The 17,159-nt window shown below is 42.3% G+C and overlaps 1 protein-coding gene across 1 annotated transcript in view; it reads right to left on the bottom strand.

The window, feature by feature from the left end:
• The window catches only part of Casr (calcium sensing receptor), an 86,501-nt gene that overhangs the window by 21,779 nt on the left and 47,563 nt on the right, over positions 1 to 17,159 (bottom strand). Inside the window, exons 2-4 of the mRNA XM_008842932.2 lie at positions 11,134 to 11,561; positions 7,549 to 7,855; positions 3,006 to 3,890 (exon numbers count right to left, since the gene is read on the bottom strand). Coding sequence (XP_008841154.1) covers positions 3,006 to 3,890; positions 7,549 to 7,855; positions 11,134 to 11,318 — 1,377 coding nt within the window. The 5' untranslated portion in view covers positions 11,319 to 11,561. The remainder of the gene's footprint in view (positions 1 to 3,005; positions 3,891 to 7,548; positions 7,856 to 11,133; positions 11,562 to 17,159) is intronic.

The raw sequence follows: 17,159 nt of genomic DNA, 5'->3' as shown, positions 1-17,159 counted from the left end.
GCTTTCCTCCTGTCCCCTTTTTGGTAAGAGTACCTTACTTTCCTCTTGGTGATTCACTCTGCCCTTACTTGTCTCTAACTGGCATTTGGGAAGACTTCTAGCACCAGACCCAGAGGTAGTCAGTCAACATGGATTTTGGAGCTCTTGGGAAGTGAGGAGGTCCTAGCAACAAGGTTCTTTTTTTAACTTCTTCTTAATAAAAAATAAAACTGTTTTTGAGCTCAAAGCTGTGACAGAAGCTGAAAACAGGTGACACCGGGGAATAAGGAACAGAGACGGGATGAAACTATTTAGCAGTGGCAGGAATACATCTGAGATTTTCAGTAAGAGCCACAGAATTTCCTTCCCCTCCTTTGTGTAAGCCAGCTTGGTTTGGGTTGTCTGCTATACTACAAACAAATCTGAATCTTGACTATAGCCTACTGTTTTGCCCTCTCATAGGCCCAAGTTCTGGCCTTGGCCCTCTGGATCTAACTTTCTTGCCTGGGAGAAGATGAAGAGCCAAGTTCCTCCCTGGAAGCTTCTCCCTTCAACCCCACCCTTCTCTTGTAGCATTTGCAAGAGCTGAAGCCTTCCTTTTATGGGACATGGAAGGGAAGAGGTTGTCCTTCTATCTTTATTTAAAACTCAACATCTTACCAGAGTGGCTCCTTAAGTCTCCATTTGAGATGCACTATCTGCTGGGGTAGGGGTTCAGTGTGAAGACAGAGGTACTCCACAGAGGTCAGAAACTTTGGCTGACAATGAAGTTTGAGTGAGATTTTCCCATTCAAGAAGGGCTGGGGACTTAAAGGCTCTGACTTATTTTATGAACACAGCAGTTACTCCTTAGAACCTCATGGGAATCTCTAAATTAACAGACATAAGTTATATGATCTTTGTGTCTTGGTATTTTCTCTGAAGGGTCTATGGTGGTAGGGTTCTTTATACAAAACTATTCTAGTTATTTTTTGCCTAACTGATTAATTAGGAGTATTCTAAGATATTACTGGACAGGGGCTACGGAGATGGCTTAGTTAGTAAACTGCTTGCTACACAAGCATGAGGATCTGAGTTCAGATCCCCAGCACCTGTATAAAAATCCAGGCATGATGGCATACATCTGTAACTCAGGACTTGTTGGTATGGGGGTGTTGTGCAGAGACAGTATCCCTGAAGTTTATTAGCAGTCAGTCTAGTCAAATCAGTGAGATCCAGGTTCAGTAAGAGATCCTATCTAAAAAATTAGGTGGACAGTGATTAAAGAAGAAGACACTTGACAGTTGACTTCTGGCCTCCCCATGCATATGTGCACACATCCACACACTACATTTAATTAATACACATACATAGAAAACGAGCGAGAGAGAGAAAGAGAGATTACTATGATAATCACATATCTACTCATAGCTTAAAAGTTTACAAATTGCCTTCATATTACCATCTCATTTAATATTTAAAAGAAACTTGGGTGACAACAGACTAGACATAAGGTCCATTTTACAGAGGGAAGAGCCTGTCAGAATGATGGCTTGCCAAAGATCACACAGCTCAGAAATGGTGTGCTGAAGCTGAAGCTGGGGCTGGGTCATTTGATTCACATTCCAAGAATACCCCACCCCATTCTCATGCAGTCTCTCTGATACAACCTGGAACTGAAAAAATACACCAAGAATGTAAAACAGCCTGGTTGCAAAAACGAGGTTCATGTGTAAGACACGAACAGCCATGTGTGATATAATTCAGAGCAAGCTGTTTCCTTCAGAAGTTCATGAGGTGAAATGGTGTCACTTCTGTACACAATACAAGAAGACTAAATGACTAAGTATAAAATAAGTGTGAGACCTTCACTAAGTCTTGGTTTTTCTATAGCTAGGTTTTGTTTCTTTTTTAAACATTTAATCTTTTAAGGAAAAGGTTTCCTGTTTTTGACATGCTTGTGTCTAAAGCTTGTGCTCAGCTGGACAGTCCACATAGGTTGTGAGACATATAATGGTAAACAGTGGCTGAACACACAGGACTAGTTTTCTATTCTTTAGTGTATGGAATATAATAAGTATTCTACAAATACTAGTTACTTACAAAGGAACACGATCATTAATTTAGTTATCACACAAGCACTCAGTACTAAATCTGTTCTCAGACACTTGAAAACTTTTAAGAGTCACACATTGGTATTCAGGATTAATAAACAATTGAGTCATAGCTTTCTATTGTTGTTATCTGTGGGTTGGTTGTTTTGGGGGACAAGGTCTCCCTATAGCCCCAGCTGGCCTGGAACTCACTATGTAGACCAGACTGACCTTGATCTCACAGAGATCTGCCTGCCTCTGCCTCCTAAGTGCTGGGATTAAAGGCATGTGCCACCAGACCTGGCCTGAGCCATAGCTTTTAAGCAACAGGTAATCAAATTAACTATCATCAGTTTTGTAGAAGTCAGAAGTTTTGTTCAGATGCTTGAAAATGTATCAGGAATCCAAAGTTCTTCTCAGTGCTCATTCTGACATTGCAGTTTTGGAGCAACCACCATGAAGACTAATCTTCATAGTCTTAACTGATCTAGAATCACCCTGGTGACTAAGACACACCCCTAGTGTATGTGTGTGTGTGTGTGTGTGTGTGTGTGTGTGTGTGTGAAGGAGTTTCCAGTGATGCTTAGCTGAGGAAGAAAGGCTTGCTCTGAATATGGCTGGTATCGTCCAGTGGACTGGGACCCAGCTAGAACAAAAGAGGAGTAGGAGAAAGTGAGAGCCAGCATCCCCCTATCTCCACTTCCTGTTGGCCAGGAAGGGAACAGCTTTCTCCTGCCACATGCTTCTGTAGTTATGATGTCCTGCCCAAACACACAGGACCAAATGATCATGTAGCAAACCCTGTGAAACCAAAAGCCAAAGAGAAATCCTTTAAGTTGTTCTCTCAGGTACATTGATCACAAAAATAACCAGTGCAGTCACTCTGCTTCTTCCCTGGATCGGCCTGATTCTGCTCTATCACAGAGTGCACTGCTATCTAAGTGAGAGCCTTACCTGCCAGGCCTCAACCTTCTTGATGTCTGCACAGGACCCATTGGTGAAGAGGCCTCTTCCAGGCAAGCAGGTGTAAATATCTTGTAGGGCATGAGCAATGGAGTAGACCGCCAAGTATACATTGTAGGATATCCGTAAATGTGTGTAATCCATGTAAGGGGTCTCTACGCTGCTGATGTTCTCATCCCCTGTACAAAGTGGTCGGAAGGCACTGGAGCTGTTGCTTAACTTGTTGCCACCTTCTTCATGACTTCTCATGAAGGTGTCCACAGGCAAAGGCCCTTTAGTTCCTTCTTGGAGGTGGCAATTAAATGTTTCTTCCCAAAACTCTTTGGCAAAACCATTGTGGACAGACTTCCTGGGATGGACTTTCTGCAGGAATTCTCGGAAACCTGGAATCTGCCCAGCCTTCAGACCGAATCCAATGGTGCCCCCGACCACATGGAAGTACTCAGGCATGGCGATCAAGGAGGAACTGGCCCAGGCCTCACTGGCCAGCCAGATCCTGCCCGTGATATTGCGGCGGACAATCTCCCTGATGAGAGGTTCCAGGTCTGGGCCACTGGAGAAAACGACAATGACCTTGGCTGTGGAATTCTGGATCACCTCCACCACCTGCTGGATCTCTTCCTCATCCGAGTACTGGGAGATGAGTTCGCTGAAGTCGATGCAGATGTCTCTCTCCTCCGCTTCCTCTCGGAACTTCTCAATCCCTGGCCGGCCATAGTCATCATCAGCTGCAATTGTGCCCACCCAGTTCCACCGGAAATACTCGATAATGTCGGCCATGGCGGTGGCCTGGTGTTCATCATTGGGGATGGTGCGTAGAAAGGACTTGAACTGGTTCTTATTGCTGAGGAGTCTGCTGGAGGAGGCGTAGCTCACCTGGGAAGAACCAAGAACTCAATGAGTGGGTCTCAAAATTGCTCTTGAGGGGAAGGTTTTGTGAATGTACTTAAATGTCACTTTTCAAACACATGTTCACTGTGGACAGGATAAGAGTGAGAAAAATCAGACTGTTCACACCAACAGGAACACCTAAGTCCCTGTTAGTCTACTGGGGAGAACGTCCTAATTCCCAGTGCATAATTCCTTATGATACTCCTTTTAAAAATGGATCTAGTAATAGACTTAACCCTTCAGCAGCAGAATGTGCTGATAATTTCAAGTCAGTCAGTCTTTTCTTGTGTATGTGTCTTTTTGAGACAGGGTCTCCCTGCAGCCACAGCTGGCCTAGAACTCATTCTGGAGACTAGGTTGGCCTCCATCTCACAGAGATTCGGCTGCCTCTGCCTCCTGAGTGCTGGGATTAAAAGCGAGTGCCACCACGCCTGGCTCAATTTTGTGTTTCTTCTAATGTCCTCTGTGTTGCCATGTTGGTTATCATAGGTCCACGTGCTCCTGACACATCTTTTGCCAGTTTGGCCCTGGTTCTTGTCTCAACATTACAGCTTCACCTTGCTGTCGTGAACACTTTGAGTGTAACCCACTTCTGGGAGAATCAGCTTTCCTATGGATTATAAGGCTCTTCAGAGAATCCCCAAGAACATCTTTTTTTCCTGTTCTGCCCAATTTTCCTCTTCCCATTTTTCAGCCATCCCTCCGCCCCTATTTTTCCCTGTACTTTACAGAAAATGAACTTTAATTATAGTAATTTCTGAGAGCTTTTTATCTTTTAGGCTCTGCTCAATGCCCCTGTACTTCTATAACAATAATGAACATCACTAACTATCATCAGAAGAGCCTCCTTTTCTTTCCTGACTTCTCAGTGGTTCAACCAGCATCCAAAGCCCTTCCCTTTGTACAGTTGCAGATGAGGACTGAGCCCACTTGCTTGGCCCCTGATGTGGGCCTATAAAACCTTATAGAGGTTGAAAGGGAACTCTGGAGAAGGTTCACTGGCAGGCCCCCACTCCCTGAGCTGTAGGAAGTTCCATATCTGAACATGGAAATTCAATAAGGAAAGAAATTCTTGCCTTTCATGTTCAGAGTTCACTGTCTGAAATGTGTCCACATACCATTAGACAGTGCACAGCTTTCCAACTTTTTTTTTCATGTCATGGTACAGACTACAGAGTAAATGGAGCAGGCTGACTAACCCTGGTGGGGATGCTCCGACCTGCCCCCAAGCCCCACTTGCCCCTGAAAGCTGCAAAGCATCAACACCCCTATGTTGCCAGGCCCTGGTCCCGGCAGCACCCTGTGTGTCGTCAGCACAGATCGCCAATTAGGGAGTCTCAGGTTATCAGAGCATTTCTTCTGAAGAATAGAACATTTTTCTTATTAATGGAATTTCTAGGAAATGAAGTAGCATTCAACATCGCTTGTTCACTAGTTCCCTTACAAGTTCTTACACTTCAGAAAACAAGTTAAAGAGATTTTGGGGAATGCCTTTTACATTTTTCTCCTTAATGGAAACAATTAGCATTCTTTGTTCAATGCTTTAAAATAAAAATTCCCAACAGTCTTCTAATCAATCAATAGTTTTTACATTAAAAACATAAAAGGTACTGTTCTGTGAAAAGACTGGTCCAAATTTGCCAAAGGCAGGCATGATTTCTCTGACAAAGGCTTTTAATCTCAGAAGCTATACTATGAAGCTCACATTAAAAAAAAATCTTTTGTCACAATAATCCCCTCTTGCTCCACCAACAGACGCTCAGGAGCTAGATGGTTAGATGAAATGATTTATTTCCATGTTACTTTTTTTTTGAAAACTCTTTGCAGATCCAAACAATAGGCTTCAGAGTCAGGATTTTGCAAAGGCAAAATTTAACCAGCTCACATCTCTACCCATTATAGCTCACTTATTTTCTTTGGAAAAATGGAACAAAAAGAGTCATAAGGGGACAAAAAATTAAAACCAAAGATATCTCTCGTGGTATGTTCTCTTGCAGAATGTATTTAATATTATACTATTTGACCAGTTTTCAAATGACAACTTATAAAGCTGAGAAAAATGCCACTTAGGGCCCTTCAGAGAAAAACCCTTAAAACACACCAGACTTTTCTCGTAGGAGGGGAGAATTTCATGAATGATTCAGAAAACTCTTTAACCACAGTTTCTTCCGGCTGGTTTGCTTGTTCCATCCACTTGGTGGCGTGACTCTCGGAAGAAACAGGGCTGGGCATGTGCCCTCTGTGGAGCTGAGAAGCACTGCTCTGGAATCTGCTGGGGAGGGGTCAGACCTCCAGAGGCCAGGCTGCATCTCAGCCTTATTAAGTCATGACCTCTGCAGGCTGGATCCAGGCAGTGGGAGCTCTTAAACAGCTTCCCAACTTGCAGCCATAGCAGAGAACCTCTGCTGAAGACCATGTTGGTTTGACTGACAGTCACCACAGACTTAATGCTTTCATCTTCAAATTCAGTGTCCCCTTGTCTTTCTTTCAAACTGTATAGAAGGAAAGGTTTCCTTTCTTTACCTGATGGCGTTAGCATCTTCTCCCTTCAGGCCATGGGGTGATACCTTAACAGTATATTTAAAACAATGCTGCACAATCTGACAAATTTAAATATGCCCAGCACATATCCTTTTTATATATGTTACAACAGAGAAATGCTCTTCATTATTTATGGAATCTTCAATGAAGTCAAGGTGTTCCCCACAGGAAAGCCCTCACTCTGTCACTCCTGTGCCCAAGTACTCTGACCCAGTCCACATTAATTATCAAAGAAGTAGAGCCCTTCCAACAGAGAAAGGGAATCTAGCAATGTACATTTTGAATATTAATTTGTCAGAATTCACCATGCTAAAGTGATGTCATACATTTATAGATAATAAGCTGAAGAAAGGTTTGCTTTATATTCAACAGTGCTAAAAGGGAAAATCAAGCAATACAACGGAATTTGGAGTTTGCTATCATTTTGGAGGGGAACACAACTTTGGTTTTGGGTTTTTTTTTTTTTTTTTTTTTGAGATAAGTTCTCTCTGTAGCCCCAGCTGGCCTGGAACTCACTATGTAGACCAGGCTACCTTGATTTCACAGAGACAGAGCATAACTTTGAATAAATGTTTGTAAAAGAACATTTCAGTGAATTATTGGTATTTGAAAATATAACCATCTACTGCCTAGACTGAGTTTCTACAGGATGGAGACTGTTCATGTATACTTTGTAAATATTTGTTGGAAAAATTAGAATGTCTCCATTTCAGAATGTGTAAGACAGTTATCAAGCTCCTGCTTTGTGGGAAAACATGCTTTATTTTTTCTTTGCACTGAACTCAACAGTAGAGAAATAGAAACAGGGCTAGAACTAGGTGAAGATGTTTTTGGCTTGAAAGATGAGATTTGTGTTATATGATCTTGTTCCTTTTAGTAAAAATAGAATAAATTCTCAGGAACAGACTGAGACATAACTGAACACTGAAAGAAGTTTCAAAGAATCTTGGAAGGGTAGTGACTAGCGGCTCAGAAATTCCAAGTGGTCACTGTACAGTGGGTTCCCTGACTACTTTTATGACATTGGGAAGCCAGAGAGGACACTGTCAGCATGCACCCCTCCAAGCCTACCTCTGGTGCTCATCTAAGAAGATGCCAGTACCTGGGGAATGTAGAAGAGGCCCAGCAGGTTGGCTACCGCTGTGGAGACGCCAGAGCCAGTTGCACCCACCACAGCAATAGTCGAAGGAATGTGCTCTGAGCAGTTACAGAACTCATCCAGGTTCAAAGAATCGATTTTGTTCTGGGCAACAAAACTTAGGGTGGCCTCCAGGGCTTTGGAAACGGTGTTACAGGTGTCGAATATCCTGTATCCCAGCGTCATGTTGGGAAGAAGGGCAGGACTGCTGTTTATCTCCTCTATGGCAAATATCATGGCTTGTAACCATCGAAATCCACGGAAGTTATACCTGGAAGAAAGAAATGGAAGGAAATGGAGGCTCTGGTCAGCTGTTGAGTAAAGGTGGTTAGAGCTGGGCTTGAACTGCGGCTCTGCTGCCCTTCAGCTTTGTGGTGTGCTCTTTGAGGGCCACAAACCACTCTGTAAAATAGGATAACACCTTCTAGGGTGGCTCTCAAGACATGAGCTGGGTCAAATTCTTAGACAGTGCCTCCCTTCCAGTTAGGGAGAAAGAATAGAAAGGATTGGTAAATAGTTGAATGATTTATAGAGACCCCCTGTAGCATAGAATTTGAGTAACCGATGGGAAATACTTTAGTAGCAGTAAGGCATGGTGGGTGTGGTGGAGCACTGCTGTAATAGCAGCGCTTGGGAGGCTGAAGCTGGCAGATTGTAAGTTTGAGGCCAGCATAGGGCTGCATAGAAAGTCCCTGTCTTATAAAAAGAAGGATCGGGGCTGGAGAGATGGTTCAGTGGTTAAGAACACTGGTTGTTCTTGCAGAAGCCCCAGGTTCGAATCCCAGAACCCACATGGCAGCTAACAATTGTCCATAACTCCAGTTCCAGGGGATCTGACAGCCCCTTCTGTCCTCCTCAGGCATTGCACGACACGTGTGCACTTATCTACAGGCAGGCAATACACTCATACACATAAAATAAAAATAATAAATAAAGTATAAAAACATAAAATAATAAAAAGAAGGATTAGGGAAATGCAAATAGATTCAGATATTAAAATATGTGGGAGCCTAAAAATAACCTCAGATTTGCAAAGTCACAAATTTAGACTGTGACATTCCTGGAGGTTAAGGCAGAAAGAGCGACAGACCTTTTGTTAATAAACAGCAAGCATTTGAAGACTGCACACAAGGGACGATCATTTCTGGGTGGTGGTATGATGGGCTTTAAAACTTGTATGTTTGGGGCTTATTTACAAGTTCTGTTTAGAAAATGAGCATGACTACTTTTCAAAGAACGTTATTTTTAGTAAAAATCCAGCAAATCAACAAAGAAATAGCACCAGTGACCGTTTTTATTCTCCCAGCACTTGGCTCAGAGTGAGGGCTGCCTAAGTGTGCTGACTCAGCGAATTGGGGTCCAAAGACAAAACTATCACAGCATGGCAGGCTCTTTCTTTGTATTGTGGACTTCACCACTTGAGCTCAGTGTCAGGAGCTGGGGAATCTGACCCACCACACTCCATCCTATCATCACGTTTCCAGAGTTCCTGTTCTAACATTGAATGTGAAATTTTCTCTGCACCACTTTATGTTTTTTTTAAATTTGTTTAATTACTTGTTTAAACATGTAAGGTTATTAGGAGATATTAAACTATTTTTCTTTGCCTAAAAACAAAGCTAACTGATTTGCCATCTAGTTTCTTGTTTGTTCTAAGTTCTGTATGCATGGGCCCATGTACCACTCTGTTCTACAGGGAACAACACAGGCAATGTATGTCCACATGGGTTGTGTGAAAGATACAGTCATTATTAGTGAAATTATGCATCAAGTTTCTCCACATTCATAAGAAACATGTGGAAAATGGCTCCATTATAGCATGAACGGAGCTCCAGTTTTGTTGGGACAATCTTTACTTTTATTTTCATTTTCTAGCTGTCAGGAAGATCAAGGGAAAGTGACGGGTCCCTTCTAGAAACTGAAAGGCCCAGAGAGAAAGTGCTGCTCTCTGAGAAGCTGGGCCAGGCCATGTATGGTGTGAGATCATGACCTCCTATGTCAGGATTGAGGGAGGTGACATTTACTCTGGATCCAACTGCAGAGTTGCCTGCTGCTGGGTGCCATGTTCTAAAGGGGTGACGATCAAGGCGGGGCATTAGATGGGGACAGCCAGAATGGTGAGAGGCTGGGAAATCATACCACAGAGGAATTGGTGAGGAAACTGAGACTGTTGGCCTGGAGGAGAAAAGGTTTAGGGGTACATATTAGCTGCCTTCAAGTGTTAGAAGAGAGAGTCCACGAAATAGTTAGAGGTATTCTGTGCTTTCCCATCTGTGGTAGGCATATTTTCTGTGTGTGGGAGGGTCAAAGTTGGGAAATGTGATGAGAAGGATAGAGATAGGGGTTCAGCTTTTTATGAGAAAGATTTTTAACAGAAATAGTTCCAAAATGCTATGGGGTATATTTTGAAAGCCTTACTGACTGCAGTAAGTTTCTTTTAACTCTAAATTCCTTTAATAAAGATAAACAACAAAGGGGCTGGAGAAATGGTTCAGAGGTTAAGAGCACTGGATGTTCTTGCAGAGGTTCCAGCACCCACCTGGTGGCTAACAACTATCTGTAATTCCAGTTCCAGGGGATAAAGAGCCCTCTTCTGGCCTCTGGGACATTGCATGCACATGGCACGCTTACATACATGCAGGCAAAACACTCATACACATAAAATAAAATAAAATATTTTTTAAAAGGTAAGGTAGGAAACAAAGAGTAAAGCAGCCAATTCTCGGGGATTACTGCCCACTGGGCTGCATCCATTAGAGGAAAACGTATTGCTAAAGTTTACAAGAGCTACAATGAACTTCCTTTTATGTGTTTTTTAGTTAATTTTTTTCAGTGTTATGGATTGAACACAAGGCCTGGTACATGTTAGGCAAGAGCTCTATCACTAGGTTAAATCCTCAGCTCCGTTTATCATTCTTATTTATTTTCTGAGACAGGGTCCTGTTCTGTAACTTGGAACTCACAATCCTCCTGCCTCAGTCTCCTGAGTGCTAGGATTACAGTGTACCACCCCACCCAGCTCTTTCTGGATATTTAGTCCTGTGTTAAGCAACACTGCTTGCTGTCACTAGGTGAACCATGATGTCCTGCTACCAAATGACTGGGCCTTCACAGGCCATGCATTTTCTCTTCAATGCCCTTGGTATTTTATTATTAAGAAAATAATTCTTTTAAAAACTTTTATTATTATTATTTTTTATGTGTATGAGTGTATGTAAGTGCACCCATGCCATGTAATGTTTGCAGAGGTGAGAAGAGGGCATTCGATACCCTGGAACTGGAGTAACGGAGGTTGTTAGCCACCATGAATGTAGGCGCTGGGAATTGAACCTCGGTCCTCTGCAAGAGCAGTCAATGCTCCTAACCGCTGAGCCATCTCTTCAGCCCCCAGAAAAATAATTCTTTAGGGAAAGAAAAGGAAGAGGCCAATAAGCTTTGGCGTGATGACCAATCACCATTTTCAAACAGAGAGAACCAAGCTTTTAAAAGTTACTCAGTTTTTCTTAACCACAGAGAGATGGACAGACTCTTGACTCAGTCTCTGCCTACCTGATGCACTCCACAGACTCCGGCCTTGATTTCAGATCCTGATCTTTGGCTGCTACTCCAAAATGAATAGGAAAGAGACCCCCGAGGATAATGTCTCCCTTCTTTTGGGCTCTCTGGTCAGGCCCATAGGCAGAGGAGTGCCAGGCAAGAGCCAAGAAGATCAAATAGCAGCTGTAAGATGCCATGACTCTGCCTTCTCTCCACGAGGAGAGACAAAGGTGCTAGTGGTTTGGGGGTCTGAGAGCTCCCTGCCCCGTAGTGCAGTTCAAGCCCTCTGGTGGGGACACATGTCTACAGAGGGGTTAATGACAGAAGGGAAGCTGTGGCATTTGCATCTCCATTTCTGCCTTCTCCATTGCAGGTGTGGAGGGTGGTTGGTCCTTGAGTCTTGAGAAGCCACATCATGTAGGGACTGCCTGTGATGCTTTCTAAAAGAAAAGAGAGACAAAGTGGATTCAGCTAAACCTATATCCCATTTTATTACCATGGCAGAAGTGGCTCTGAATTTCCATTTAGAGGTGTTTGGGTGTAGCAGATTGAGAAGTATAACTTAGAGGCACAACTTGATAGCACTACATGCAAGATACAGAATGCACCAATGGCCCATATTGCAGAAGGACTGCATCTACTTATAAGAGGCCACATTTTAAAGAGACCATTGATGAGCAGGGCCAGTGCTACTGCTGCTGGACTTGAGCCCCTCATGCTTCTGCATGAGTCATTCAGAGAACTGTCCTAGCAGTGGCAGCTCACCACATATAATATCAATGGTATTTTATACACTCGACGTTCTTACCGAAAATACAGAACGAGTTACATTCGAATTTAAATTTGACTTCAAACCAAACAAAAATGTCTGAAAACAGCACTCATTCTTATTTGGATAGCTCCACTTTTGGCGAAGGTCTCTGTTTCCAGTTTGTAATGTGCAGTCTAGACGGCTTTTAAGAGTAGTGCACATAAAGCACAGTGTCTTAAACTGTGGGTTGTAACATATGGGATCCTATAACTGACTAGGGGGAGTTGTGAAAAAATCAACAAGGGCAGTGAGATGGCTCAGTGAGTAAAAGTGGTTGCTGCACACACAAGCCTGGTGACCTGATGACCTGAGTTCAGTTCCTGGAAAGGAGAGAAACAATTCCCCAAAGTTGTCCTCTTACTTCCACGTGTGCATGCATGTGTATACACACACACACACACACACACACACACACACAAATTTAAATGGAGAAAAATTTGGCAACAGTAAAAGTCTTTTGAAAAAGGAATGACCAAAAATTAATTCAAATCAAATTCATAATGAATCTGAGGTGTTTTTTGCTCCTAAAGAAATAAATATTTTCCTACTGCTGTTCCTTGGTATGTATTGAATAAGTATTGCTTCAGATTGTATTGTGACAGAATGTTTGATTTTAAACATTTAAATCATTCAGTGGATTTTGGCTTGGGATTGGGACAGAATTTCCAACAATTCTGATATGGCCCTAAACAAACATCTGACATTTTGTACTACATATTTATGCAAAGTGGTGTTTTCATCATCAATGATCATAAATCAAGTATAAACGAACTCTCAAAACCATTGAAGGTGTTGAAGATGTGGCATCAAATAGACTAGATTTAATTTTGCATGTAAAAATAAACAAACACAACCCTCCCAACAGTATACAAATTTGTTTTGGTCTTTAATAAATGATAAAATTTTAGGTATACTAAATGTCCTAGTTAGCTTTGTCAACTTGATACAGCCTAAAGTCATCTGAGAGGAAAGCCTTGACTATGAATTTTATAGATCAGGTTGGCCAGTGGGCATGGCTGTGGGAGAATATCTTGATTATTAATTAATGCAGTAGCACCCAGTTCACTGTGGGCAGCACCATTCCTAGGCAGGTGATTCTGGGCTGTATAAGAAAGCTGGCTGAGTGTGAGCCTATGAATGAGACTTTGAGTGGGCCAGCATTCCTCTATGGCTTCTGCTCCAGGTTCTTTCCTTGAGTTCTTGCTCTGACTTTCCTCAGTGATGGGCTATGACTTAGATGTATAAGATGAAATAAACTCTTTCCTTCCTTTTGGTCATAGTGATTTATCACAACAGAATGAAACTAGAACTTTAGGGGATTGTTTTTGATACTTTTCCTTATGATTTATTATCAATGGGTATTTTATTTGTATACCTACTTGTTGTTTGAAGGAGAAGTAGCCCCCTAGGCTTAAGTCATTTTTTTGTTCTGTTTTGTTTTATATTTTGAGATAGCATCTCCCTTTAGCCCCAGCTGGCCTGGGGTTTTCTGTGTAGACCATGCTGGCCTTGATCTCACAGAGATCCACCTGCTCTGCCTCCTGAGTGCTGGGATTAAAGGCATGTGTCACCATGCCCAGATTAAGTAATTTTAAAAATTATTTTATTTTATTTTATTCTATTTTATTTTATGTGAATGAATGTTTTGCCTACATGTGTATCTATGTTGTATAATGCCCAAGGATGCCAGAAGAGGGCGTTGGATCCCCCATAACTGGAGTTACGGATGACTGTTAACAGCCATATGGGTGCTGGGAATGGAACCTGGGTCCTCTGCAAGAGTAGGCAGTGCTGAGCCATATCTCCAGCTCTTTAGGCTCAAGTATTTGAACACTTGGTCAATTGGTGGCACTGCTTTGGGAGGGTCATGGAATGGAACCTTTAGGAGGTGTGGCCATGCTGGAGGAAGCACATCACTGGGGGTGGGCTTTGAGGCTTTACAGCCTCATCTTGCTTCCAGTTTGTTTCTCTTTGCTTCTTTGCGTATTCTCCAAGATGTGAGAACTGAGCTTTCTGCTCCAGCCACCTCTGTCACCATGCTTCCCTGACACCATGGACTCATCCCTCTGGAACTGTAAGTCAAATAAACTCTTCCTTCCCCAAGTTGTTCTTGATTTTATCGTAGCAACAGAAAGCTAACTAATACGCTATCTTATATATCCATATACCTAAGGTCATGCAAAATATTTTCAGGCAAATGGGGATGATGAGTGAAAAAGCTTAAGAAGCCCTGTTGTGAAGGACTTAGGTAAATTGTTGGTCAGACTGTGTTTTATGAAACACAACCCCTGGATCTGGGGAAAAGTGTTCCCGCTGTAGTGTAATCACCCTGGTAATTCTCTGATAGAGCACTCCTGGGGGGTGGCAAATACCAATTACTTTTTGCTGTTGGCTCAATGTAGTCTTTCTTTGAGTTCAGGGCCAAAGACTAATCTGTCAGTTGGAAATGTCCTGGATATCTCACCATGCTTCAACTTAACCAGCCCTAAAGTTCCCTCCCACACAAACTTGCTCCCCCTTCACTGTTTTCTATTGCAGAAAATTCTGTGGTACCCACAAAGAAACAAACCCACAAGTCATCCCTGCTTCCTTCCTCCTCTCATCATCACCCTTTGTGTTCAGTCACTAAACCCTGTGGCATCTTCTTTCTGAACCTCTTTGGACTCCACTTCTCATTTCCAAGGGCAGCTAAAGTCTATCATTTTTAACCTGGACTTATACATTTTTTCCTAACTTGACCTCCTACCTTCAGGGATTTTTGTTGTTTAGTTTTTTCATTTTTGAAACAGGGTCTTGCTATGTAGCCCATGCGAACCTCAAACTTGAGATCCTCCTGCCTTAGCCTCTTGAGTGCTGGACTAATAGGCAGGTGCCACTGTGCTGAGATTTTACCTTCAGTTTTGACCCTTTGCAGTATATCTTTGCACATCTTCCCACTTAGTAGAACAACTGGTTTAGAGCACAGGCTCTGGAATTAAACCTGGCTCTGACTCTCAGTTCTATCACTTCCCAAAGTAGGACTTTGGGTGAATTCCTTAGCCTCTGCGATCTCAATAAAATAATGCATGGAGAGCTGTTGGCACAGTACAACTGGTAGGCTCATAGAGAATGTTAGCTATGTCAGATCCCTTTCTTTTTAATTATACAGGGTTCCATAAGGCTGTTTTAATACAGTATACAATATACTTTGAGCATATCCTGTCCCCACCCCCTGACACTTTTCTCTCATCCTCCCATCAGTCCCCTTTGCCTCACTAGACAGTTTCACTACTTTCATGACATCTGTGCACATAAGGCTTTATGTGTCTATAAACACTAGGACCAACACATGAGAGAAAGCATGCAATGTCTGTCTGAGACCGACTTAATTCACTTAATATGGTTATCTCCATTTGTACTCATTTTCCTGCAAATGATATAACTTCATTCTTTATGGCTGAAAAAGTTTCCATTGTGAAAGAATGGAACCACATTTCTTTATAAACTCTTCTCTTGGTAGACACCGAGACTGGTTCCATAACTTAGCTATTGTGAAACAGTACTGCATAAACCTTGATATAAGTGTCTCTGTGATCTGATGATTTGAAGTCCTTCTGGTAAAAACCCAGGAGTGACATAACTGAGTTATATGCTAGTTCTATTTTTATTTTTTGAGGAGCCTTCACACTGATTTCCATAGTGGCTGTACCAGTTTAAATTCCTACTTCCTCTATAAAGGTTTCCCCCTCCCCCCAATCCTTGCCAGCATTTGTTGCTATTGGTGAAAGATGGAATCTCAATGAAATTTTATTTGCATTTCTCTGCTGGCTACTGATGTTGACTATTTTTTTTTTCATGTGTTTATTGGCCATTGGTATTTCATCTTTTGAGAACTAGACAGTTCATTTCATTGACCAATTTATTGACTGGGCTGTTTGGTGTTTAGTGTTTTGAGTTCTTTATATACCCCCCCCCGACAAGATGCCAAAAATGTACACTGGAAAAAAGAAAGCCTCTTCAACAAATACTGCTAGCCAAACCGGGTATCTGCACACAACAGAATGAAACTAGATCCCTCTCACCCTGTACAAAAGTCAACTCCAAATGGATCAAAGACCTTAATGTAAGACCTGATACTCAAAAACTGATAGAGGAAAAGGTACCAAAACTATTTTTAAGATACTAATGTAGTAGACAAGCACTTTGTGACTAGGATTCTAGTTGCTCGGGGATTAGCATCAACAATTGAAAGTGGGATTTCGTGACATTAAAAAGCTTCTGTGCAGCAAAGGAAATGATCAAGTAAAGAGGCAACCTATATATATATATAGAGAGAGAGAGAGAGCGGGAGGAAATCTCTGCTAGCTTTGCCTCTCACAAGCCCCTCTCTAGATTTTTGGTATTTGCTTTGAACTTTATCTGGCTCTACGGAACTTCCTTCAGTTCCTCAAGGATACCCACTTTTGAAATACCCAGATCTCTCACATGTTGCACCTCTTTCTTGGTCCCTCTGGCTCCAGTTTTTCCAAGAATACATTTTATCTTTCAGCTTTCTGATGTCCACAACTGTGAGGAACAGCATGGTGAACTGGTGGACTTTATGTGAATGCAAACATGAGAGAGACATGGCCTTGTGTCAAGATGCACAGCCAGATCTGTGGAGCACAGACCGGATCTCAGCCCATGCTAACCTAATCTCAGTGCTGGCATGAGCCACTTACAGAACTCTCTAGGAGGTCTTCCCTGAACCACCAGGTTAGGAAGCTTCCCCTGTAAGAACACAACCTCTTACATCTTGGGTCTTGGAGTTTTTTTAGATGGCTAACCACACTTTATTATGATTACAAGTGTAACTGTCCGATTCCAGAGCCCAAGTTTATTATTACCTTTGTCCCATGCTGCCTCTGACCCCTTAGTAGTCTCTAGCAGTCATTCGAGCCAAGGGCACTGGACCTCACATGTAAGGAGCAACAAGAGACACTGAACTTGCCTGGAATTACTTCCAGAAATGTCCAGATGTCCATGATTACCCTAGGTTTTTGGACTACAATCTTAGTTTTGGATTTTTGGTTTCATTATATGAACCTTGTGCATATGTTAGCATTTGTACAATTTAATAAGGCTGTGTAGGGAGGCCTGGGAATACAAAAGTGGTAAATGAACACATACTCCTGTCCTTAGGAGTTCCAAGTCCAGTGGGCAGGAACACTTGCTCCTGTAGAGAATCAGAATTGACCAAACTTGAAGA

This window comes from Nannospalax galili, unplaced genomic scaffold (assembly GCF_000622305.1).
Source record: "Nannospalax galili isolate Female #2095 unplaced genomic scaffold, S.galili_v1.0 scaffold18, whole genome shotgun sequence".
NCBI classification, from domain to species: Eukaryota; Metazoa; Chordata; class Mammalia; order Rodentia; family Spalacidae; genus Nannospalax; species Nannospalax galili.
Note: the sequence above shows the minus strand (reverse complement) of the source record. Positions and strands in the feature narration are given on the sequence as shown.